This window comes from Vidua macroura, chromosome 26, assembly GCF_024509145.1.
Source record: "Vidua macroura isolate BioBank_ID:100142 chromosome 26, ASM2450914v1, whole genome shotgun sequence".
NCBI classification, from domain to species: domain Eukaryota; kingdom Metazoa; phylum Chordata; class Aves; order Passeriformes; family Viduidae; genus Vidua; species Vidua macroura.
The window spans coordinates 6,490,301-6,510,906 of record NC_071596.1 but is presented as its reverse complement, the minus strand read 5'-3'; the positions used below and the strand labels follow the sequence as shown (position 1 = coordinate 6,510,906).

Genomic DNA, 20,606 nt, shown 5'->3' with positions numbered 1-20,606 from the left:
TTGACAACCAAGACATGGGCATCAAGTTACTTCCCTTGGGGACTGAGAGAAATTAAAGACATTCTCTGCACACCACTATCACTTGTTGCTCAGTGACTCTTAATTTATACTATTTCTTTGCCAGCTGTAACATAAGTACCTTTATCTACTAGTGGTGTTTCTTTTGTTTATCCTTTGTAGTAAGTGAATCTGTTTGTCTGTTTTCCTTGGCCTATTCAAATAAATAATTCATGGCCTGATTGGTCATTATTAAGAACTTGCAAGTGAGAGTGGGTTTTGGGGTGCTGTCTACTGCCAGAAACCTGTCAAAGGCAGGGACTTGTCCAAGCTCTCCCCTCTCTGTTCATAACATCCCCGCAGCACTCTGGGAAGGGATGGGGCATTGTGGGGACAGAGAGAAAGGGCAGCAGCACTGGGAGGAGGATGATGGGCCTGGTTCACCCCCTCTGCCCCAACACATCCAACTCCCCTCCTGGAAGGAGGGGTCACCTCAGAAGTGAGCGCTTCCACCCCGCGTGCTGGAACACGCCCCTTTTAAGAAGGGAATCTTGGTGCTGGGCAGCTGGACCCCTTCCCCCTGCTCCTCTTCCCAGCACTTCACACACCGACTTGTTTCTTCTTCTCCTTGGTCTTGAGGCGCACGATCTGCAGGTAGCTGCTGCTGGTGATGTCAGCCATGACGCCGGCGATCCTGCTCCACACACGCAGCAGGGCCCCGCACAACATGTAATAGTGCCTCAGGCGCATGCCCTGGAAGCATTCCTTCCCCTCCTGGATCAGCTTGCAGCTCTTGTTCCTTCGAGGACCATGGGAGAAAACCACTGGAATTAGCACAGGCTCCTGGAGCTGCCCCTGGGATTCACTTCCCCACAGCCTCCCCCACTGCCAGGGTGCAGGGTCCTGCCTAGGGGGGAGGACATGGCTTAATGGCTTTAAGCTGAAAGTGAGGAGATGTAAATTGGATATTGGGAAGGAATTCCTCCCTGTGAAGGTGGTGAGGGCCCGGCTGCCCAGAGAAGGTGTGGCTGCCCCATTCCCGGGGGTGCTCAAGGCCAGGTTGGATGAAGCAACCTGGCAGAAGGTTTCGCTATCCATCCCTGCCATGGAACTGGATGAGCTTCATTTAAGGTCCCTTCGAACCCAAACCATCCTGAGATTCTGTGGCAGGCTGGGGCTGCAGCTGCCTTACCATACGGCGTGGTTACAGTTCTTCAAGGAGAAGTGGTAGCTGCTCTCCCAGTGCTCCTTGGCTTCCTCAGGCAGCACCTGCAGCAAAACACTCAGCATTAGGAATTTTCCACTGTCCAGGATGAAGAGATGTGAAATCCAGGGCTGGGAGTCAGGACACCTAATGCTACCACCATCCCTGCCCATCCACAGCAGAGCCACGAGGAGCTGTGACAGGGTTACAATTAATGCCCTTCCAACCTCCCCCAGCCCCCACAATGCAGGTTCCATCTACCCGTCGGTATTTCTTCTGCAAACTGTCCAGGCTCTCAAGCTGGCTTTGCTTCCCAATATTTGGCTTGTAGAGGATGAAGTTCTTCCCACGGCACTGCTCTGCCAGCAGACAGGTGTATTTGTTGCCTCGCACCTGTGGGGTACAGCTGATGGTCACAGGCACAGCCTCCCACCCCTGATTTCTCTAAACTAACCACTTCCTGCCAGGATGGAGGTCCTTGGAGGCATTTTCCAGCCCTCAGGAAGAATGACCTCATACCACCATGGCAGATTTCCTGGTGGAATCACCCCTGAGCTGAGGTGCCACCCTGGCGGAGCCCAGAGACATACCTTGTAGGAGAGGTAGAACCCTTCAAAGGTTCCTGTCAGTTTGAGCGACTTCTCATAGGCTTCCTCCCACTTCAAGCCTCTGTCAACGCTGATCTGAACAGGGACACACAGAGGAATTTGTAACTCCGGGGGCAGGACAAGTGCCTCAGTGTCTGCCTCACAAATCTCCCCTCAGCACAGCCTAGAACCAGGCACAGACAGGTGCCCACCTTGTAGAACACAACCTGCCCATCCTGCGGGTGCCCTGGGGTCAGGAAAACCTCCTTGCTCTCCTCATAGATCTCATCCACTCCTGGGGCTAAATCTGTGGAAGGAGAAAAGGCTGTTAAAAAGAACATCCTCCCAAAAGCACACCTCCTTGGGTTTCAGGATCTCTGCTGGGTGGGGACACTGCACAGGGAGGAACTGGAACCCCAGGGGTGCAGGAGGCAGAGCTGTGACCACTCCTCCTTCTCCATACCAAGAATGCCCATGTCGTATTTGCCCTCCTTCTTGTCCTTCTCAATCAGGTAGTCAAAGGTGTCAGAAAAATACTGGAAGAGCATGTTCTGCTTGTCCACCTCCAGGCCCAGGATGCGGTTCAGGAATTTGGTGATGGAGCAGTCTGCAAGAGCACAGTGGGTCAGGTGATGTGGTGCAGCTGGACATGGAACTCACCAGCCCCCTCCCAAAGCGCCCCCCCAGCAGCCCCACCATGTCCCTTCTGACAGCAGCCCAGTCCAAGGGCTGTTCCTGTGAGGAAGCTGGGGGGGGCATGGGATCTGCAGAGCCATGCGATCTGCAGCACAGGCTGCTTCTACAGGACCCTCCCCACAAGGCAAACACCTTGCCCAGGTGCCCAGCAAACCCCATGAGGTCAGGCAGGCCATGACACTCCCATCTCTTCCATCTGCCCCCTGCCTTGGGCAGGAGCAGCTCCACATGTACCCTTCTCCACGGAGACAGTGCCACACTTCATCTGGCTGCAGCAGATGCCCACGGAGATGAGCCCTTGCTTCATTTCTGGAATGGCAGAAGACATCTTTTGTATTTTGGGGTTAAGCCTCCCACCAGCATTCCTGCAGGACTGCTTCCCCTTCAGGAACTCAGCCCCTCCCCGTGCCTGTCAGGGTGGCATCGTAAGCCAGTGGCACTTTCTCCTCTGTTTTCTCCCTCTGACCTCCTGCTCGGTTCTTCCGGCATCCCAAACTTGAGACCAACCCATCCAGCAGAAACCCTGGAGCTGGTAATGTTCTTACCACGGAAAAAGGTGTCCTCCCCTCTCCTGTAGCTCCTGGGCACAGGAACTCTGTTCTCCGTGTGGCTGAGGATCGTGTTCAGGACCCTGTCCAGGGCTTTGGCCCCGTACTGCGGGAGGAGACCAGAATCACATATGGGCAGCTGAGCTGGGGCTGAGGGTGTCACACACTGCTGAGGGTGTCACTGCTGAGGGGACACAGACTGCTGAGGGTGTCATACACTGCTGAGGGTGATATTGCTTAGAGTGTCGCACACTGCTGAGGGTGACACTGTCGCCCCAGGAAGGCCACAGACAAGGCAAGGGGGAAGCAGTGTCAGTGCCTCCCACGTCCCCAGGGGAATGGAGTACAGGCCCTTCCCTGGGGGCAGAGGACTAGGTGCCCTTCCCAGCTCCCGGTGGGAGCAGCGTCCTCAGCGTGACCATGACTCTGAGCTTGCAGGAGCTGGGAGCTAGGCTGGGTCCTGCCTGCAGATGCTAGCAATGATCCTCCTGGCTCTGGCTCCCTCTCCCACCTCTTCCAACATCCTCTCAGCCACGCTGCCCCGGCCCAGCCCTATCACCTTGTTCTCGAAGTTGTACTTGCTGAGGTCTCGGGACTCGGTGGCCCGTCGGTCCCCATGAGTTAAGGCACCCTGGGAAGGCAGATGGAGCAAAAACTTCTTATTCTGAGCTGTTGCAAAACACCAGGGAAGGATGGCCAAAGGCATGTCTGCAAATGTGCCATGGGGAGGCAGTGTTCCTCTGGAATACTGAGACTTTACCAAAGGATTTGGAGATTTATCAGAAGTGAAGAAAATGAAACAGAAGCAAACTAATTATTCCATTAATTATTTCGTAAGCTTTTTGGGAATAATATGGGTGTATACTCCAGTAATAGTGGGAAAATTGCAGCATCTGGAAGCGGATGCTTGCTCCCCTGAAACTCCTCCCAACGCCTGGGTTACATATTCTTCTCGCTTCCTTTCCCAAATCCCAGGATGCTAAAAGCCTTCTGCATTCCATGACTGCAATGCCTCAGCCAGGGGTGACACAATCCCCCCAGTTACAGTGGCCATACTGGTGAGAGCTCTGACCCAGAATCTCCTCAGAGGGACTCAGAGCCATGCTGGGATCACAGCTGATCTCTGCTGTGGGCACTCACCAGGCTCTCCAGGCGTTTTGCCACGATGGATGCAAACCTCCTCTCCCCTGCCAGCTCTGAGATGAGGAACACATACTCGGGAGCAGAGACCTGGTTGGATCGGTGCGTTCGGCCTACAGGGACATGGGAACAGGGATGGAACAGGAGGTGGGGATGGCCTGTCTGGAATGGGAATGTAACCAGAAAAGCCACATAATGCCCATCTTTCTCACCCTGGGGAGTCCATCCTCTGCCCCAGAGCTCAGGGCTATAAACCCAGCTCTGCCAAGTCTAGCAGCTCCAGTGACTGTGCCTCTGTTCTCTTCCCAACAGAGACACTCCTAAATCCACCTTGGGTTGCCACCACACCTGACCCTCCCAGAGCCTATGCCACAGCCTGGCCCATACTCGGGGGAGGTGGCAGTGCCCAGGGACACCCAGCCCTCACCGAACTGCTGGATGGCCCGGTCTGCGCTCCAGGGCAGCTCCAGGGTCATGTGCACCCGGCGCTTTTGGTTCTTCACCCGTCTGTCTGCTTGGAGGGAGATCCCTGAGCTGGAGGCCTCTGAGATTATCGCTACGAGCTACAGAGAGACGAGTGAGAACAGAGTGAGGTTCCTGAACACGTTAAACAGCTTCAAGAAACAGCCCCAGGTACTACAGCAGCCCCAGCCCTCGAAGGGACCTGGGAGGCTTTGTCTCCTTCCAGCAGGTGAAACCCACAGAGAGCCGCCGGCCTGAGGGCTGGCAGGGCACAGGGAGGCACAGACACCCTCCCTGCCCTCCGCCTATCAACACACTCAGTCCTGTGCAGGTTTTCAGAGCTCGACCCCAGCTCACCTTTTCCCCCTGCATGAAACGCTCCTTCTCCTTCAGGTTGACGTGGTCTATGGAGAGCCCTTGCTCAGCGCGGGACTCAAACACGACGGAGCCGTCGGACCTGCGAACCACCCGACCCTTCCGGCCCGTCATCTGCACACACGAGAGGGGCTGCTACAGGGTGGGGAACCACATAGCCCAGCAAGGCCATCCAGTCAATTCCCAACAGCTTTTTCCTCTCACAGGGAGAAGAAACCCTCTGCCAGCAAGAACATTCTTTTTTTTTAACGGAAGAAATTTCTCCCTGTATGGGCACAAGTTGCTCAGAAAAGCTGTGGCTGCCCTATCCCTGGAAGTGTCCAAGGCCAGACTGGATGGAGCTTGCAGCAACCTCGGATAGTGAAAGGTGTCCCTGCCCAGGGCAGAGGGGTGGAATGAGATGATCTTTAAGGTCCCTTCCCATCCAAACCATTCCATGATTCTCTGATTCTTTGCTGGCCCCTTTTCCTGTCACCCTGTGCCACCAAAATACACTGACAGTGGGAAGGAAGTACCTCGGCCACGTTCTCTGGGCCCCCAAAATAATCAATCAGTTCATCCAAGGTGTTGAGAGGTAGTTCTTTGCCCAGTGCTTTCACTTTTGCTAGGAGGTCCTGTTTCATCTTTTCGACCTTCAGCTCTCTCAGGCTGTGCAGCTCTTTCTGGGAAGGCAGCATGTGGAAACCACCTACAATGGCAAAGGCAGAATTTTAGAGTTCCCTGGTAACTGGACATCAGAGAGGGGGAAAAAGTTGTTCCAGAGGGTTTCTGGGGGCACTGTTGCTGGACAAAGGCACTATGACCTGCAATAAATAGCACGGAGTGAATTCCCTTTGGGCTTCCCCATTCTGCTGGGGGAAGGAGCACACAGGGCAGATCCCTCCCACTTGCTGATCACAGTGGGTGAACATGGATCCACCCCACAAGCCCAAGAGTGACCCCCAGGATAAAATCCAGCTAGGATCACAAAGCTGTCCCAAGCCTGAAGGGGTCTCTGCAGGACACAGTGCTCCCCTCCCCAGCTGTCCCTGTGTCACTGCCCTGCTCACCCCTGTCCTCGCCAGGGCAGCCGCTGAACGTGTGATCCACAAAGATGACATCGTCCGTCTCTAACAGGGACTCTGGGGAGGAGGTGAGGTCGCTGTCCAGCCCCATGTCGGAGTCGGTGCTGCTGTCATCGCTGATCTTGATGACGACCCCTTGGTCACACGGGCCCCGCAAAGCCTTGGGGCAGCGGCCCCTTGGACGCCCTGCGCCAGAGAGCGAGCGGGGTCACAGCCCCAGCCCCAGCCCCAGCAGGGCACCAGTGCAGCACAGAGGGACAGATGCAGAAGGGCAGTGCAGACAGGGACAGATCAGAGAGAGGAGGAGGAGGAATCCCAGAAGAGCTGAGCCTACCCCAAATGACAGTCTGACCTCAGAAAGACGGAGCCTCTGGTGTGGGGGTGGCAGTTAAGGAGGGAGTGAGAGCAGGAAAGACAAAGGAAGAGAGAGAAAGGAAGAACAAGGCACTCCTGAGCAGGGCTGAAGTTGGCTGCACATGTCAGGATGGGCACATGGCTGGCTCTAAGCAGTGCCAACTCCTCAGGGAAGGAATCCCAGGGGATTGCCTCCAGAGGAGTGTGCAGTACACAGGAAAGTACTGGTGTTTTGGGACACAAAGCACAGCACAACATGCCCCCTCTGCATAAGAGAGTTCATGGATCAGCTAGCACAGGCTGCTCCACAACCTGCCAGTGCTGCTACCCCCTCTTCCCCCTGTTCCACATCCCACTGGAGGAGAAATCCCAAAACTCTTCTTACCTGCAGCCACAACAAATAATTTGGCAGGGAAATTATTTTTTTCCTCAGGACACCTTCTACGCTCTAAGTAAGGGGTTGTGGAGGACCCCCCTTGCTGCAGGAGGGGTTCAGACACCAGCCAGGCCTTGTGCCATCTGCCCCCAGTGTGGGTCGAGGAGAAGGGTCAGGGCAAGGGCAGTGGAGCAGAGGGAGGAAAAGGGGGGAAGACCCAGAGCTGCCATCCTCTGGATGAGGGAGCTATGAGAGATGTGCAGGAGGGCAAATCAAAACCAGGGAGAGCAGCAAAAAGCATGAAGTGGGGAGAAGGGCAAAAGGCAGAGAAACTGAGTGGCCTAAGGGACAGCAGCAGGGCAGGAGGCAGGGGCTGGGCTGGGAGTGAGGGAGATCTTACGTTTTCTTTTAATGCAAGTTCCTTTTTCTCTCTTTCTTTTGGTTGAAGGAAAGTGCTTCTGAATTAGTGATAGAAAGACGCCTCTGAAAGTAAGATGCAAAATTTATTCCAGCTGCCAGCAACACGTGCTGGTTATCACATAGCAATGTGTGTTTGGGATAGCCCCACATTCCATGGAAGAGAGGTCAATCTACGCCATCCATGGCCACCAGCTTGGGCTCAGCCAGCCTTTGGTACAAGGTGGCTCTTGGACCTACAGGTCCTTTATATAACAACCAAGAAGGAGTTTTAAATGGGAAATACTACGTTAGGAAACTGTTACACCAAAAATCCAATAAGGCCCAGTGTCCCAGCCCCTCTCCATGCCCTGAGAGCACAGACCACTGTCAGGCCATCCAACAGATATGCTCCACCAAAGTCCTCCCACTCCCCGGCCGTGGCCCTGCTTCCCACAAAACCAAGGGACAGAACAGGGATCTGTAGTTGTTCCAAGTGAATGGAAGAAAAAATAGTCAGAAAAGGTGAAAATCAAAGGTTTCTGTGGGCTGTTCTGCAAATCAAAGACCAAATGTTTAAATGCCGACTGTGTGGATGAACCCCCAGGGCAATGGGGTGGTGCTGATTGAGCTCTGCTTGAAAAAAAAAAAAAAAATAAAAACCCCCAAATCAAACGTAGCAAGCAACAGATGAGAGAATGGACATGACAACTCCCCCAGGGTGACAAAAGGGAGACTTTGGAACTGGGGAGGCAGCTCCAGGACCCTTGGCATGAGGGCCTGAAGGGGACAGTGACCACACGGCTCCCCAGAAGGACAGAGCTCTGTGACTGCAGTTATGTGACACCAGAAATGACCCCTTGTCCCGTGTGCTGGGGGGACCCAATGACCACTCACTCCGGAGCCTCCCAGCTGTGAAATTCCACTCATTTCCCGCACTCGCCCTCCCTATCTCCCTGAAAATAGCCGTAGGCTGGAATCCACTCACAGGACCATGTTTATTTTTAACCCCATTTCTCAGCATCTTTAAACTGCTCCTTTCCAGCACACTCCCCTCCAGAAATCCCCCAAAGTGCTGGACACATATTTGGAGGCTGAGCAGATGCCAGGAGACACTTGGTGATCTGGCCAGGACTGTGGAACACAGAGCTGCTGCCCATGGGAATGGGCAGCAATTCACACAGAGTGGGACCCCTGACAGACCCCTCCTCCAGCACCACTCAGCCAGGGACCATGCCATCCCCTAGACTGGAGTTCTGTGATGTGGAAACCAATCCAAGGGGCCAAATCACCCAAGGAGCTGCCAGACCTACCCTGTGCACTGTCACCAAACTGTATTTGGTTTTCAGAAATGGGCTGGAGGCAGAGGAGTGACACAGATCAACCCAAACCGCCATCAACAAGGGAGGAAAGCTCAGCCTAACCTGGACTCATGCTGCCTTGGGCATGTCTCACTGCTCCCACCTGCAGCAGAAGTCACTTGGAAGAAAACAGTTCTGCAGAACAGCAGAAACCCAAACCAATCCCAGATTTTTGTCCCCTGTCATGCAGGAACAGCTGCATTCAGGGACAGGCTGGGGTTTTTTTTGGAAGCTGCAGGAAGGAGCGGGAGCAGAGCCTCACTCTCTGCTGAACGGGTAGCACAAGTCCTGCTGCTGACTCGCTCCTGGCATAGGCAGCTCTCCTGTTAGCTGGGAACAATGGCCACACAGCCAGGACACTGGTCCTGCTTTATACGTGAGTGAAAAGCCAACACGGGTGGATCCTCAGACCACTCCTCCCACCCCCTGCTCCATTGACACCACCTCACAGCATCATCCCAGCATCTGCCATCATAGTAAATTCTCTTGCTCATTTCTTCTGTGTCAACAGCCTCACTTTCCAGAGCCAGATCCACACAAACTTCCTCTGAGCTATAATTCTGTCTCTCTTTCTCACAATTCTTTTATGTGTGGAAGTAGGATCAGGCTCTTCTTGTAACTTCAAAATCCAGGATGTAGTTCATATAGTCCGAGGATGCAGTGCCTCAAGGACCCACCTGAGTGTCCCCCTCTGTGGTACAGGGGGAGGTGACATCAAACTGCATTTGAAGACCTGCCAGTGCTCTGTGCCCCAGGGAAGAGCTTTCCTCCCACCCCTCCGGTGTCCCACACACCCCATAAAGGAAAACAGGGATTTTTAACTCACTCTGCAGCAGAGACAAAGCAGTTGAGGTGCCCATCGTTCTCGTCCAGGACCTCCCTGGTGCGAGCCTCTCCCGTGGACTGCAGGCCGATGACAATGCACTGTGAGGACATAAGTGATGGGGGACACGAGGGATGGCACAATGAGGTGCCAGAGCAGCTGCACTGCCACAGGCTCGAGGCATTTCCCATGCCCAGGTATCTCCCCTTGGCCCCTGTTCCAGGTAAGTCCGTGCTGGACCCATAGCAAGGCTCCTGAGGACGAACCATCTCTCAAATCTTTCAGCATCAACAACCCCCTGTGCTGACCCCACACAGGGGGACTCTGAGCACAGAACCTCACTGACTGTGCTAGGAAGTTTCTGGCTAAAATCTCTAAGGTGCACCCAGACAGAAGAAAGGACAGAGCTGTACTTGAGGTAAAGGGTTTGGTACCTCTTCTAGAATTGTAGAATTACGGATTGGTTTGGATTGGAAGGACCTTAAAGTTCATCTCATTCCAACCCCCTGCCAGGGACTGGGACAATGTCACTAGACCAGGTTGCTCCAAGCCCTATCCAACTTGGCCTTGAACACTGCCAGCTTGAACATCACCAAGAATCCCTTCCCAGCCCAGGCTGCCCACACAAACAGCAGGTAACACCTCAGGAGACAAGAGAGCATCATTCACTGGGAATATTCTAAGAAACCCAGCCACTGCCCTTCACTCTGGAGAGAAATTCAGCCTTAAAGAGGTTTGGACTGGCTGCCAAGCTGAGCAATAATTAAGTCCCTTTGGTTGCAGATGACACAAAACCCCAGGTGAGGCTGGTGGGTGCTGCTCCCATACCTTGTCCCTGGCCAGCTCCTCCTGAGCCAGCTCCACGAGCCGCCGCACCTTGGCAGCGATGCAGAGGTACTTGAAGAAGCGCTGGTGAGCCGACCAGAACTGACCCCACAGCGACTTCCGAGACTCCAGCCCGATGCAGTCGGCTGCCTGCTGGAACACCATCAAGGCCTCTGCCCACTGCAGGTAATACCAAGAAGAATGAGTTAATGTAATTCCCACTGTCATTCCTGCCATGCAGGAGGTGATCAGAACAGTCTGAAGGTTGATAATCTGATTTAGAATCAGTGTGCATTGGGCTGAATGAACACTGGTCATCCTCTCCATCAGCACGATGCAGCTCTGGTTTGCAAACATGGAACTTCCAAATAGAAGCAAAAAAGTCTAAGTTCTTTTATTACATCAGCTGAGCATTGTGTACCTCTTTTCCTTCCTACATTTGAGGTCATGGCCACATTTAGAGGCCTCACACCCTCCCACATACTAGTGGCTGTGCCCAAAGCATGGTCAGACCTCAGCCTCCCACTACAAGGGGCCCAGCTCACCAGCTTGGCTGCCTTGTCATAGACAGCCTTGTACTGCTCGTCCAGAGGGATCTCCTCAATCCTGAAGGTCACCCCAGTGAAGCTGAGCTGCCGAGCAATGTACATCCCACTGACCTTCATGTCCATGGCCACGATCTCCATCGCGCCGACTCCCCTGGGAGAGGACAATAGTTGTGGGACCCACCTCAGAGCTCCAGCTCTGAACCCCAGCTGTGGGTCCAGCTTTGGAACCCCAGTTGTGAACCCCAGCTGTGGAAGCCCAGTTGTGAATCCCAGCTCTGAACTCCATGACTGCATGTGACAGCTGTGAACCCCAGCTCTGAGCCCCAGCTGTGGGACCTTCCCTCTGGTCTGGGGCAGCACAGGGTAGGTGCCTCTCCAGAACCAGCCCCATCCCAGCTCATGTTGCCCACACCATCCTCGGGCACTGCACCACTTCCCACACAAGGCCCCTCTGTGCACAGGGCTGGACAGGACTCACCTCTTCTCAATCGCGTGTAGGAACTCATCGAAGGCTCGGAATGGGGTTCCCTCGCCCCAGATGCCCAGGCGGCTCATGTAAATCATGTTTTTTGGCTCCGAGGCACCTGTTAGGACAGAAATCAATGTCAGCAAACTCACAGCACTTGGGAATAGTCGTGACTCAAGTGAAGAGACCTCTGAAGAGGTTGTCATTTGCCACTGTGCCTTTGGAGACCTTTCCAGACATTGCCCTCCCTACACTCCGTAGGTAGACATCACAAAGCAGCTGGAAGAGCTGGCCAGGAACTGGAGAGAAATTAATCTGACCCACCAAAAAGTCAAAAGTAACATCAGTGATGGGGCTTGGGGCAGATCTCAGCACGCTGAGCTCCTCTCTAGCCCTGCAGCACCACTGGCCTCTCTTTACAGGATCTCACACACACTCACACCTCAGGGTGCTCCTTCAGGTCAGAGGGGACCTCTGTCACTCTACACCCACACTGTGGGCAGAGCAGCTCACCTGTGGCACTGGCATAGACAACCCTTGCTCGAGGCAGCTTGTTCTGCAGGTCCAGCACCGCTTTGCCCATTTTGGTAGAGCTGGCGTTTTTGGCTTTGTGGCATTCATCAAACACAATCTGAAGGGGAGTGTCAATTAAGGAAAAAGGATCTATTTTCATCCAGAGGATGGGAGCAGACAGAAAATAGAACCTAATCTCCTCCAAGCAACTGAACAACCTGTCCCAGTATCAACAGGACTGACTCATGGCCCACACATGGAATCTGCTGGGCTTGCCCAGCCCTGGGCTCTTCAGACCCAAAGTCATCCACCCCTCCCTCTCCCTTCACCCCCAAGGTGTGTCTTATAATACTAAGGGAGAGGAATGCTGAAAAGGTTAATCCCAGCTGCTTCTTCCCCTCCTCCTTCCTCCTCTTAACTGCATTCCGGGGGGGGGGGGGCAGGAAGGAGGGGGAGAAGGAGGAGTGTGGGGGATTCCTGTCTCCCAAAGGCACTGGGCTGCTCCCTTGACTTCACATGGCCCCAGGCTCTTTGTTCCCTGCTGAAGCACAATTAAAAGCAGCAGTTCCTCTCTCTCTCCAGTTTTTGTCTCGTTTTTTTTAAGGATACAACTCCCTCAAAGTTTTCCCTGCACCACTCCAAAATCTGTTTTAAGCGCGTCCTGTGCTGTCCCCCAGCCTGGCTTTCACCGATCAGCGCCGAGTAGGTGGCAAAGAGGACTCCTTCTGAGGTAGCTGTGTCACCATATTTAATCTGCAGGAAGAAGAGCAGGAGCACACACACACTGTGATTGCTGTCTCCAGCATGTCACACCCATCCCTGCCCACATTCCGTGCCGCCGAGTGCTGCAGCCCATGCTGGACACACATTCCCACTCTGAGAACAAATCCCAGTCCGAGCTCAGAACAGGCAAAAAGCTGTTGGTAGCTGATGTCTTCAGCATTTGTGTTTGGCACTGAAATATTGTGATGACAGGAACTGTAAATGCCTGGAGAAGTGTCCCAGCCAATGTGTCAGCACATCTGGAAGCCTGCAGTGAACTGTGGGGACCGTGCGAGGACAAAGATTTTCTGGAAAAAAAAAGTGCTTCCTTTTTTTAAGCAACAGTTTAGAGTCTTTCATTGCTTTGACCCTTCCTGTCTGTTTTAATTCCTTCTAGAGAACCATTTTCTCTTTGACCAGGTGAGATTGTTGCCTGTATCGCTGCCATGGGTCCCACGTGCAATGAAGTACAAGGGGGAAAGGCTTGGTCCCAAGCTGAAGAAAGTTCCATTTCAAGTCTTTTGGGGCTGAACACAAAATCCCTTTCAATCTCTTAGTGGAGCATACTCAGAGGTGTCAAACACCTGTGGTTTCTAGGACTTTGTAAAAGCTGGTTGTTCAATACCATTAAAACCAGAGGAGAGGATTTAAGTGAACTGGAAGACTCTGGACAGAGACTCGACCACATGCCACAACAGACACCAGTCCAGGCATCTCTGTTCTCCCTACAGCTTTAAGAAGTGATTCCATGAACCAGCACTGGGAAAGGCTGGCGCAGGAGAGCAGAGCACATCTCACAGAGCTGTTCCCTCCATAGGATTCCTTAGGAATGGTGAAGAAGGTTCCAGTTCTGCTGTACTTGCACTTGCCTGCAGACACTTCCCACTCCCTGCAGGGAATAGCTCTGTGCTCCCTGTGCAGCTCCACAATAAAAATAGCTGGAGCCCCGAGTGGGAAGGGCTGGCTGGGAGGAGGGAACAGAGGCTCTCCTGCTGCCTGAGCCTCGTCCTGCTCCACATGCTCAGCCAGAGCCTCCAAGTGCTCCTGGGAGTTGATTCCCAGAGCAGCAGTGCAGCTCCTCTCCTACCTTGTTCAGAGCATGCACAGGAATGTGGGAGGCCTCGATGTCCTTCAGGTCCCTCTCAGCATCATACTTGAGATCATTGGAGACACTGAACCTGTGAAGGAGATGTGGGGTGGTTATCTCCTCCTGGGGCTGCTTATCTCCCCCAGCATTTGGGGCTGGGTATGTCCCTGGGGAGTCTGGGCACACAGTGATTAACAGTTCTGATTAAGGCAGGAGGAGCTGTGCAGAGTTTTCACATCTGCCACTGCCCACATCCCCCAGCATGAGATCTGACAGCCCATCTGCCCCTTGGCACAGGCTGTGATCTGCAGCAAAGCCCCATATTCCTGGCTCTGCACCCAGGAAGCCCAGGAACAACCCTCCACGACTCCAGGGAGAGCAGGGCCAGGCTTAACATCTCACCCCAAGGAGCACAAAACCTGCTATTTCACAGTGACTCATTCTCCAAGCCTGCTGCAGGGGGAATATTCCCATTTCACAGGCACTAAGAGGTGGAAACGACTTACCCAAGGCCACAGCATGACTCAACTCTAAAGCCAACATCAGCACTAAAGAATTCCTTACTTCCAGATCCAAACTAACTCCAAGGTCTTACGGGAAAAGAGGAAAAAAAAAAAAAACAAAAACCCAAGAACTTACCACAGAGCTTTTTTCCTCCCTTTAAGATAATTTTCAAAGATGATGCCTGCAACAGTCCTGCCCTTCCCGACTCCAGCACCGTCCCCTATCAGAAACCCAGCTCGCTGCCCATTGGGCAATAAAACTTCATGTTGCTGCAAAATCAAGAACAGAACTGAAAATTAAATGAAATTTGCCTTGGCTAAGAGCTCTGATGTGAGCACCACTTAACCCTTTCACACATCCCATAGATGCACGTGCACCGCTCAGCCAAACAACAGCATGAAAGGTCAGGAGTCATGATCAAGGTCACAAGTGGCAGCTCATGGAAAAGCCCCCCCCAGATGTAAAACTCTCTGCAAGAAAAGTCCAGGGTTCTTGCCTCTTTGGGAAACAGACCGCACAGAAGCTCCTGGCTTCAAATAATCCTTCAAAAGGCATTCAAAATGCCAGAGGAGTTTCATCACCCAAATTACAAGCCATTTAAAAACATACATGAACACCTGTCCCTGCAAGAGGCATTTTCCTTCAGGTGTGAGACACCTGAGGTGCAGGAGGTACCTGGCAGGCGTAGATGATGGCTTCCAGCTGTAGTGCAGACAGGGAGCCTTTGTCGGCCACGGAGCAGGGCAGGGAAAGGCTGTAGGTAATGTCAGGTGGGGGGACGCTGGACAGGGTGCTCGTCTCAACCACCAGGTCAGGATGGTGCTTCCCAATCTTGGCTGAATGACAACAGAACACAGGTCAGTCGAGGTCTTTACTCCCAGTGGCACCTCAGAGCTCATCACCCAGCCAGAGCCCAGGGCACTGTAGAGTTCTCCCTAGAAAACCACAAGCCTGGGAGGTGCCACAGCAAACACACGATTAAAATAGGTTGGTCCACAATGGAGTGAACAGAACTTCCCAAGGCAACACTCACACTTTGAAGGGATATATTCTGCATATGTCTCCGTCTGCCCCAACTCTTCTGTTTCTTCCTCCTCACCTTCATCTTCTTCCTCTGCAGGAGCCTGAGACTGAAGAAAACAGCATTGACCCAATGTTAACGTTCTTGCTGAGCTACAGACATGCATAGTGCTGTGCCCAGCCTCAAACTGCCACTGAAATCATCCCCCAAAGCTACAACCCCCCTAAACACAATCCATCTCATTCCCAGACTAAGGAAAGCCATCAGTGGGAGCCCACCCCAGGGGCTGTAAAAGCTGCCCAATGCCTGGTTCTCACCAAACTGAGGAAAGATGTTTGCACCACTTTTGGCATGGGCTGTGGGGTCATGTGAACCCTGCCCAACCTGCCCTGAGCAGGCACCTGGCCCAGCTTTACACCCAGCACTGTGCCCACAGCAGAGAGCAAAGTCCTCAGAGCCCAAAGTGTCCCTTAACACAGCAAAGCTCCCCTCTGGCAAGTGTAACACACTTCTGGGAAAGGGCAGGGACTTGTGCCTGTCAGAGCTTCTTGTCTCACTCCGTCTGAAGGGAAAAAGGTCAGAACTGCTCCCCCCAGCACTGAGATGTCACCAGGAACATCCCACTGAGGCCAGCATGGCTCTCACCTGGTAGCTGATGAGGAGCGGGGTGCTGGGGACAGCAGGAACGTGGTCACTGGAGCTGTTCAGGCCAGGGAACGGTGTGCTGGCTGAGAACAGCTGCAACACAGAGGGTGCAGGTGAGGAAGGGCAAACATGGAGATGCACCAACAAAGACCCAAAGTGTCCAACACTGTGATCCCTGGACCATGCAGCTTGCCAGGAGAGAGCTCCCAAGATACTCCGGGCTGAGGAGATCCTTTGTCTGCTCCCACACAAACAAATTCACCCTGGAATTTCCCAACAGAGAGCAAGGTCAGGCCAGCAGCTCGTGGCATCCAAAGCAATCAGCAACTCCAGGAGCAGCACTACTCCAAGTTTACAGCCTGTGCAGAGCGCCAGGCTCAATGACAGACCCATGCTCCACCAGAGCAGAGAAAGATGGGAAGGTCTTAGGCATAAACACTTCTATTTTTAAATAAAATTTAAGAAAAATAAAAAGAAGAAGGAATTAAAAACCCACCCTCCATTCCTGGAAGCCTGAGTCAGAATTACCAGAAGGAAGCTGGACAGAACAAGTGTTTTCAGTGCCAGCAAATCTGGAGAGCAGGTGAAACATCCCCACCTACAAATCCAAACTCATTTTGGTCTCAGACAGGAGAAAGGCCAGGAGCTGCTGGAAGGGCAGGATGTGTACTCGCAGCTCCAGCAGCAGGAAGCGAGTGCAAGGCTGAGTTTGCATCACAAAAGTCCTCAAAGTACAAACCTTTGCTATCCTGACCCAGCTTTGGCACTCAGCATTCCACCTCGGGAATTGCAGAGGAAGCAACAGGAACCTTGGCATTCGGGGCATTTGAAAACCATCCACACAGGTGAGAATGTGCTGTGAGGGCCAAAGCAGTGGGGAGCAGGAGCTGGAGTGGGAGATGGATCATCCACCTGTACAATTCCTGCCTTTCCCTACCCTCCCTCACCTCCTGGTTTGATTTTCTCCTCCCTCTGTGCTAAGGACATCCAGAGAAGAGAAACACAGATCCATGGCAGCGCAGGGCTGGAAATAGGAGAGAGACCGACAATTGCACAATCACAGCCTCGCTCTTACTCCACTTTTTTCTTCTCTGCATTATTCTCCATTTTGTCCCACCTTGCAGTGACTTCCCTGGGAAGGGAATCAGTCCCACGTGGCTGCCAAGCCAACCTCTCTCTGTGTAAATCCCTTCCCTGGGTTCTGAGCTGGGAGAAGGCTGCTCACATCTTGAACATACTGTGAATGAGCAACAAAAAACTGCATCAGCAGCTTACAAATTCCAGTCACAGGCTTCAAAGGCTGGGCTGTGCTTCCCAGCCTTAAAAACACTGGGAATGTGTGAGATGGATGACAGAAAACACAATGTATGACAGGGACTATTTTTAAAAGGCTATTTCACAACTTCATTACAATCAAAGCTCTTTTGTCTGCTGCTCCTGCAAATATTTCACGGAGTAGCAGCTCTGCACTCTCTGCCCATTCCTGAGTGATAAACAGAGCCAGCATCTTGGATACAGCTCCTTTCCTTGGGATAACAGCTCTCCCCACTGGCACATAGAGGCACTTCTGTGTGCAGCCCTTTCCACTTCGATCCCAAACCACCTTCAGCTTCAGTGCTGGGCACCTCAATCCAGGGATTCTCAGTGAGCTAGGAATGTTTATTTTTAAAGAGGACAAAGTACAAGGCTGTTCCTGTACCTGGGATCCACAGATGGGTCGCCCCCAACATGCATCCAGCTTGGCTCCTGGGATGTCCCAAGCATCAGAACTGTGAGATACTGATGTTCCTGCTCTGTCTGGGTCTCTGAGACAATAGTTCTAGAAAAACTACACTCCTGATAACCCAGCAGTGGACTGTGGGTCAGAACTGGCTGCACAGCCACAGATGAGTGATGTTCTGGATCATAGGAATCAGGATGCAATGTGATGGATGTTCCATCACTGTAGCTTAGTGACTGCACTGGCTGCTCAAAAGCCAAAATTCCTGCAATTCTATGGAAAACTATGATGGTGTGGTGATGTGGGGAGGAACAAGATTATCAAAGCTGCTGATATCCCACACAAGTGTGCAGAGGCCAGTGGTGAATCAAACTGGCAGTACTTTTACCCAGTGTCCCAGTACATGGTGCCACTTCCACACAAAAATGAAACCAAAATCTCCTGTCCATGAGGCACCTCGCTGACACCACCTCAGGAAATGTTACTCAGTTAAAAAACAGCCCAAAAAGCAGCAATCCCTGCCCCAACTGCCTCAGCAAACACAGATAAGACAACATTCAAAATTAGCTGGAGATTCCTTTCCAAAGGAAGTAGTTTATAAATGGAATTCCAAGGAGTTAATTGGCCTTATCTGAGCCCAAGAGCTCAGCAGGACACAAGGGTAGAGGGCAGAGCATGAGGAACATCATGGGTTAGGGACAAGGAAGAGGACAGGGACAAGGACTCTGCTGGAGATCCTGCTGTGGATCACACAAGTCAGTCTCACACTTACACAACGTTTATTTCTCCCTTGTTTTCTTCATGCTGGATTTAGAACAGCATTTCCCAGTAAGTTTTTGTTTTCCACTCCACAGACACGGAACTCCAGGATTTTCTAGGCATTGAACGTCTCAACTAGAGTTCACATGATTGGAAAGAGCCCACCACAGAACCATTTCTGCAGGGATTTAGGCTTTTACATAAAAACCCAACAATAATATGAGAACAGGGGCAATGTGGCTCCTCTGTCTTGGGGGATGCATCTGCTCTCCAGCATTTTTAACCATCCAATTTGCAAGCCTGGGATGACTGCAGCCATTTCTTGCGTTCCAATAGCTCAGCTCTCTTCCTGCTGCCTCAAACTGCAGTTCCAACTGGTCTGAGGCTTGCAGACTGCTCAGGGAAGCACAGTCAGAGAAACTGAGCACAGCAGAGCCTCAAAATGTAGCAGTGACTATCCCAGTTGCCTCCTGGGGTAGCCACTGTGGGTGTTTTTCTCTCATTCTTCCTAAGAGAGTGACCTACAATGGAAATGTGAAGCACAGATGGAGAGGCACTGCAAGAGCTGAGACCCAGATCCAGTGGATGTGGATGATGTGGCTCCAACAACCTCCAGAGCCAGCCGGTGCCTGTGGTGCCCATGTCAGTCCCCCAGCTGAGGCAGAGCAGAGAGCAGAAGGCTGGTGAAAATGCCCAAAAATGCCACAATCAGGTGATGCTGAAGGACTGCAAGGAGCTCCTGCACCCCAGAAAACTCTGGGATGTAAAAGTTTGCAGGGACTTGCACTCCAAAGTAAACACAAATGGTGAGTCTTGAGACAGTTATTTAGTCATTGTTACTCAACTATTTGCCCTGTTGAACAAACAAAAGGTGCTGCTGTGGGGGGAAGTTAATGATCCATGTCAGGGTAGTTTTCCTGGAGTCCATCCCTTCAGCACTCCCGAGTGCCCTGGACCTGCTGAATGTTTTAGGGATAGATCCTCCACAGGATGCACCTACCTGCTATGGTTGCCAGGAGAAAGAGCTACTGCCTGCACTGCACTCTGCAAGAGTGCATGAATCCCTCTTGAGAGGGGATTCCCGCCTGCTTCCAGGAGACTTAACACCACTTCACCCCTTCCCTCCACCAGTGAAGTTGCTAACAGCAAAATAACATCACCACACCTCAAACTTCACCCGAAGGAACTGGGTTGGTTTCTTAATTCCTTGGTAAAACCGCTATGGGATGAAGCCTGAGGTACCTCCTGTCTGTTGGGAGGATGCGAAAGGAGCAGCCCCTACCTCGATCTGGTTCTGCTGTGGCGTGTTCACATCCCATAGTGTTGGCACATGGTTCAGGCTGTCAGCGGGCAGGAAGTCCTTGGGATCTGCGATGTCCGAGAGGGAATCCGCGGGGGACGAGAAGAGGGAGTTGTTGTTGGAGAGCTCATCAAGGTATGAAGAATCCTGGAACAGAGGCACGGCCATGGTTGGAGGAGGCAGGATGAGACCAGAGAGCTCTTTCCTCACTCACCCAGCAAGTTCTAATTTCTTTCTGCTCAATGAGCGTCTCCGTTGCTTTGCGCTCCACAGATCCCAGAAATTAACCTGGAACTGAGGACACACTCCGTGGTGCTGTTTGAAAATCTGTTTCTTGAAAAAGCAGGAAAGGCCCTGGCCAGGAGTGTGGGTACATGGTCAAGGCTGACTTGGGCTGTGCACAGCACCATGGACTGGGAGAGAGAGGAGCATCCAACAAGGCATCACTCAACTCCACTTTGTGCTTGATTAAAAAAGGTTGCTGAGGGGTGCAAAGGCTTTAGCTTGACCCCAAATGACTCAAGGATTTCATTCATGTGCAGGGGCCCCCAGAGACCCAGCTACACTTGATCACAGCGTGGCTGTTTCACTGCAGTTTCCAGTGCAGCACTACCTGGAGCCTGTGGGAAACATCCCTCTCCTCCTGGCAGGTTCTGCACACACGAGGCTGCCAAGAACAGGGGAAGGAGTGCTGGTGTCACCTGGATTTGAATCTAGGTAAATCCAGGCAGATCTAACAAACCTCTTCCCAAGGGCCAGCCCCAGCCGGGACAAGGAATGTGCTTCAGCAACAGGGACCAGGCTCTGCCCTTGCTCTTCTTCTGGTGACTGGGCTGGATGGTTTGCAACTCTTTTATTTCGTGCCAGCCCAGTGATGCTGTTGGTTTGAGTCACACAGACTTTGGCTCAGAAAGAGCCATCAATCCCCTCCCTAACATCAAGCCCATGTCTGGTTTCCCTATTTCAGGTGGCAAGAACCAAGAGCCAATAAGCACTTCTTGCTCTGCATTCTTCACTGTAGCACAGACCCTGCCCCTTCCCCAGCTCCATCCCATCACCTCAGCCCTCCTCCC

General features: G+C 52.6%; 1 protein-coding gene across 10 annotated transcripts in view; it reads right to left on the bottom strand.

The window, feature by feature from the left end:
* SBNO2 (strawberry notch homolog 2) overlaps positions 1-20,606 on the bottom strand; it is a 51,975-nt gene that overhangs the window by 3,231 nt on the left and 28,138 nt on the right. For all 10 annotated transcript variants that reach the window (XM_053999773.1, XM_053999772.1, XM_053999770.1 and 7 more), the window contains 27 exons: positions 19,516-19,680; positions 15,755-15,847; positions 15,122-15,218; positions 14,764-14,924; positions 14,224-14,357; positions 13,585-13,675; positions 12,345-12,488; positions 11,736-11,853; positions 11,235-11,340; positions 10,754-10,907; positions 10,212-10,388; positions 9,387-9,484; positions 7,204-7,286; positions 6,059-6,259; positions 5,525-5,697; positions 4,992-5,123; positions 4,600-4,735; positions 4,173-4,285; positions 3,592-3,663; positions 3,030-3,138; positions 2,719-2,793; positions 2,252-2,395; positions 2,001-2,095; positions 1,792-1,884; positions 1,463-1,594; positions 1,190-1,266; positions 606-796 (listed from right to left, as the gene is read on the bottom strand). In XM_053999773.1, coding sequence (XP_053855748.1) covers positions 606-796; positions 1,190-1,266; positions 1,463-1,594; positions 1,792-1,884; positions 2,001-2,095; positions 2,252-2,395; positions 2,719-2,793; positions 3,030-3,138; positions 3,592-3,663; positions 4,173-4,285; positions 4,600-4,735; positions 4,992-5,123; positions 5,525-5,697; positions 6,059-6,259; positions 7,204-7,286; positions 9,387-9,484; positions 10,212-10,388; positions 10,754-10,907; positions 11,235-11,340; positions 11,736-11,853; positions 12,345-12,488; positions 13,585-13,675; positions 14,224-14,357; positions 14,764-14,924; positions 15,122-15,218; positions 15,755-15,847; positions 19,516-19,680 — 3,364 coding nt within the window. The remainder of the gene's footprint in view (positions 1-605; positions 797-1,189; positions 1,267-1,462; positions 1,595-1,791; positions 1,885-2,000; positions 2,096-2,251; positions 2,396-2,718; positions 2,794-3,029; positions 3,139-3,591; positions 3,664-4,172; positions 4,286-4,599; positions 4,736-4,991; positions 5,124-5,524; positions 5,698-6,058; positions 6,260-7,203; positions 7,287-9,386; positions 9,485-10,211; positions 10,389-10,753; positions 10,908-11,234; positions 11,341-11,735; positions 11,854-12,344; positions 12,489-13,584; positions 13,676-14,223; positions 14,358-14,763; positions 14,925-15,121; positions 15,219-15,754; positions 15,848-19,515; positions 19,681-20,606) is intronic.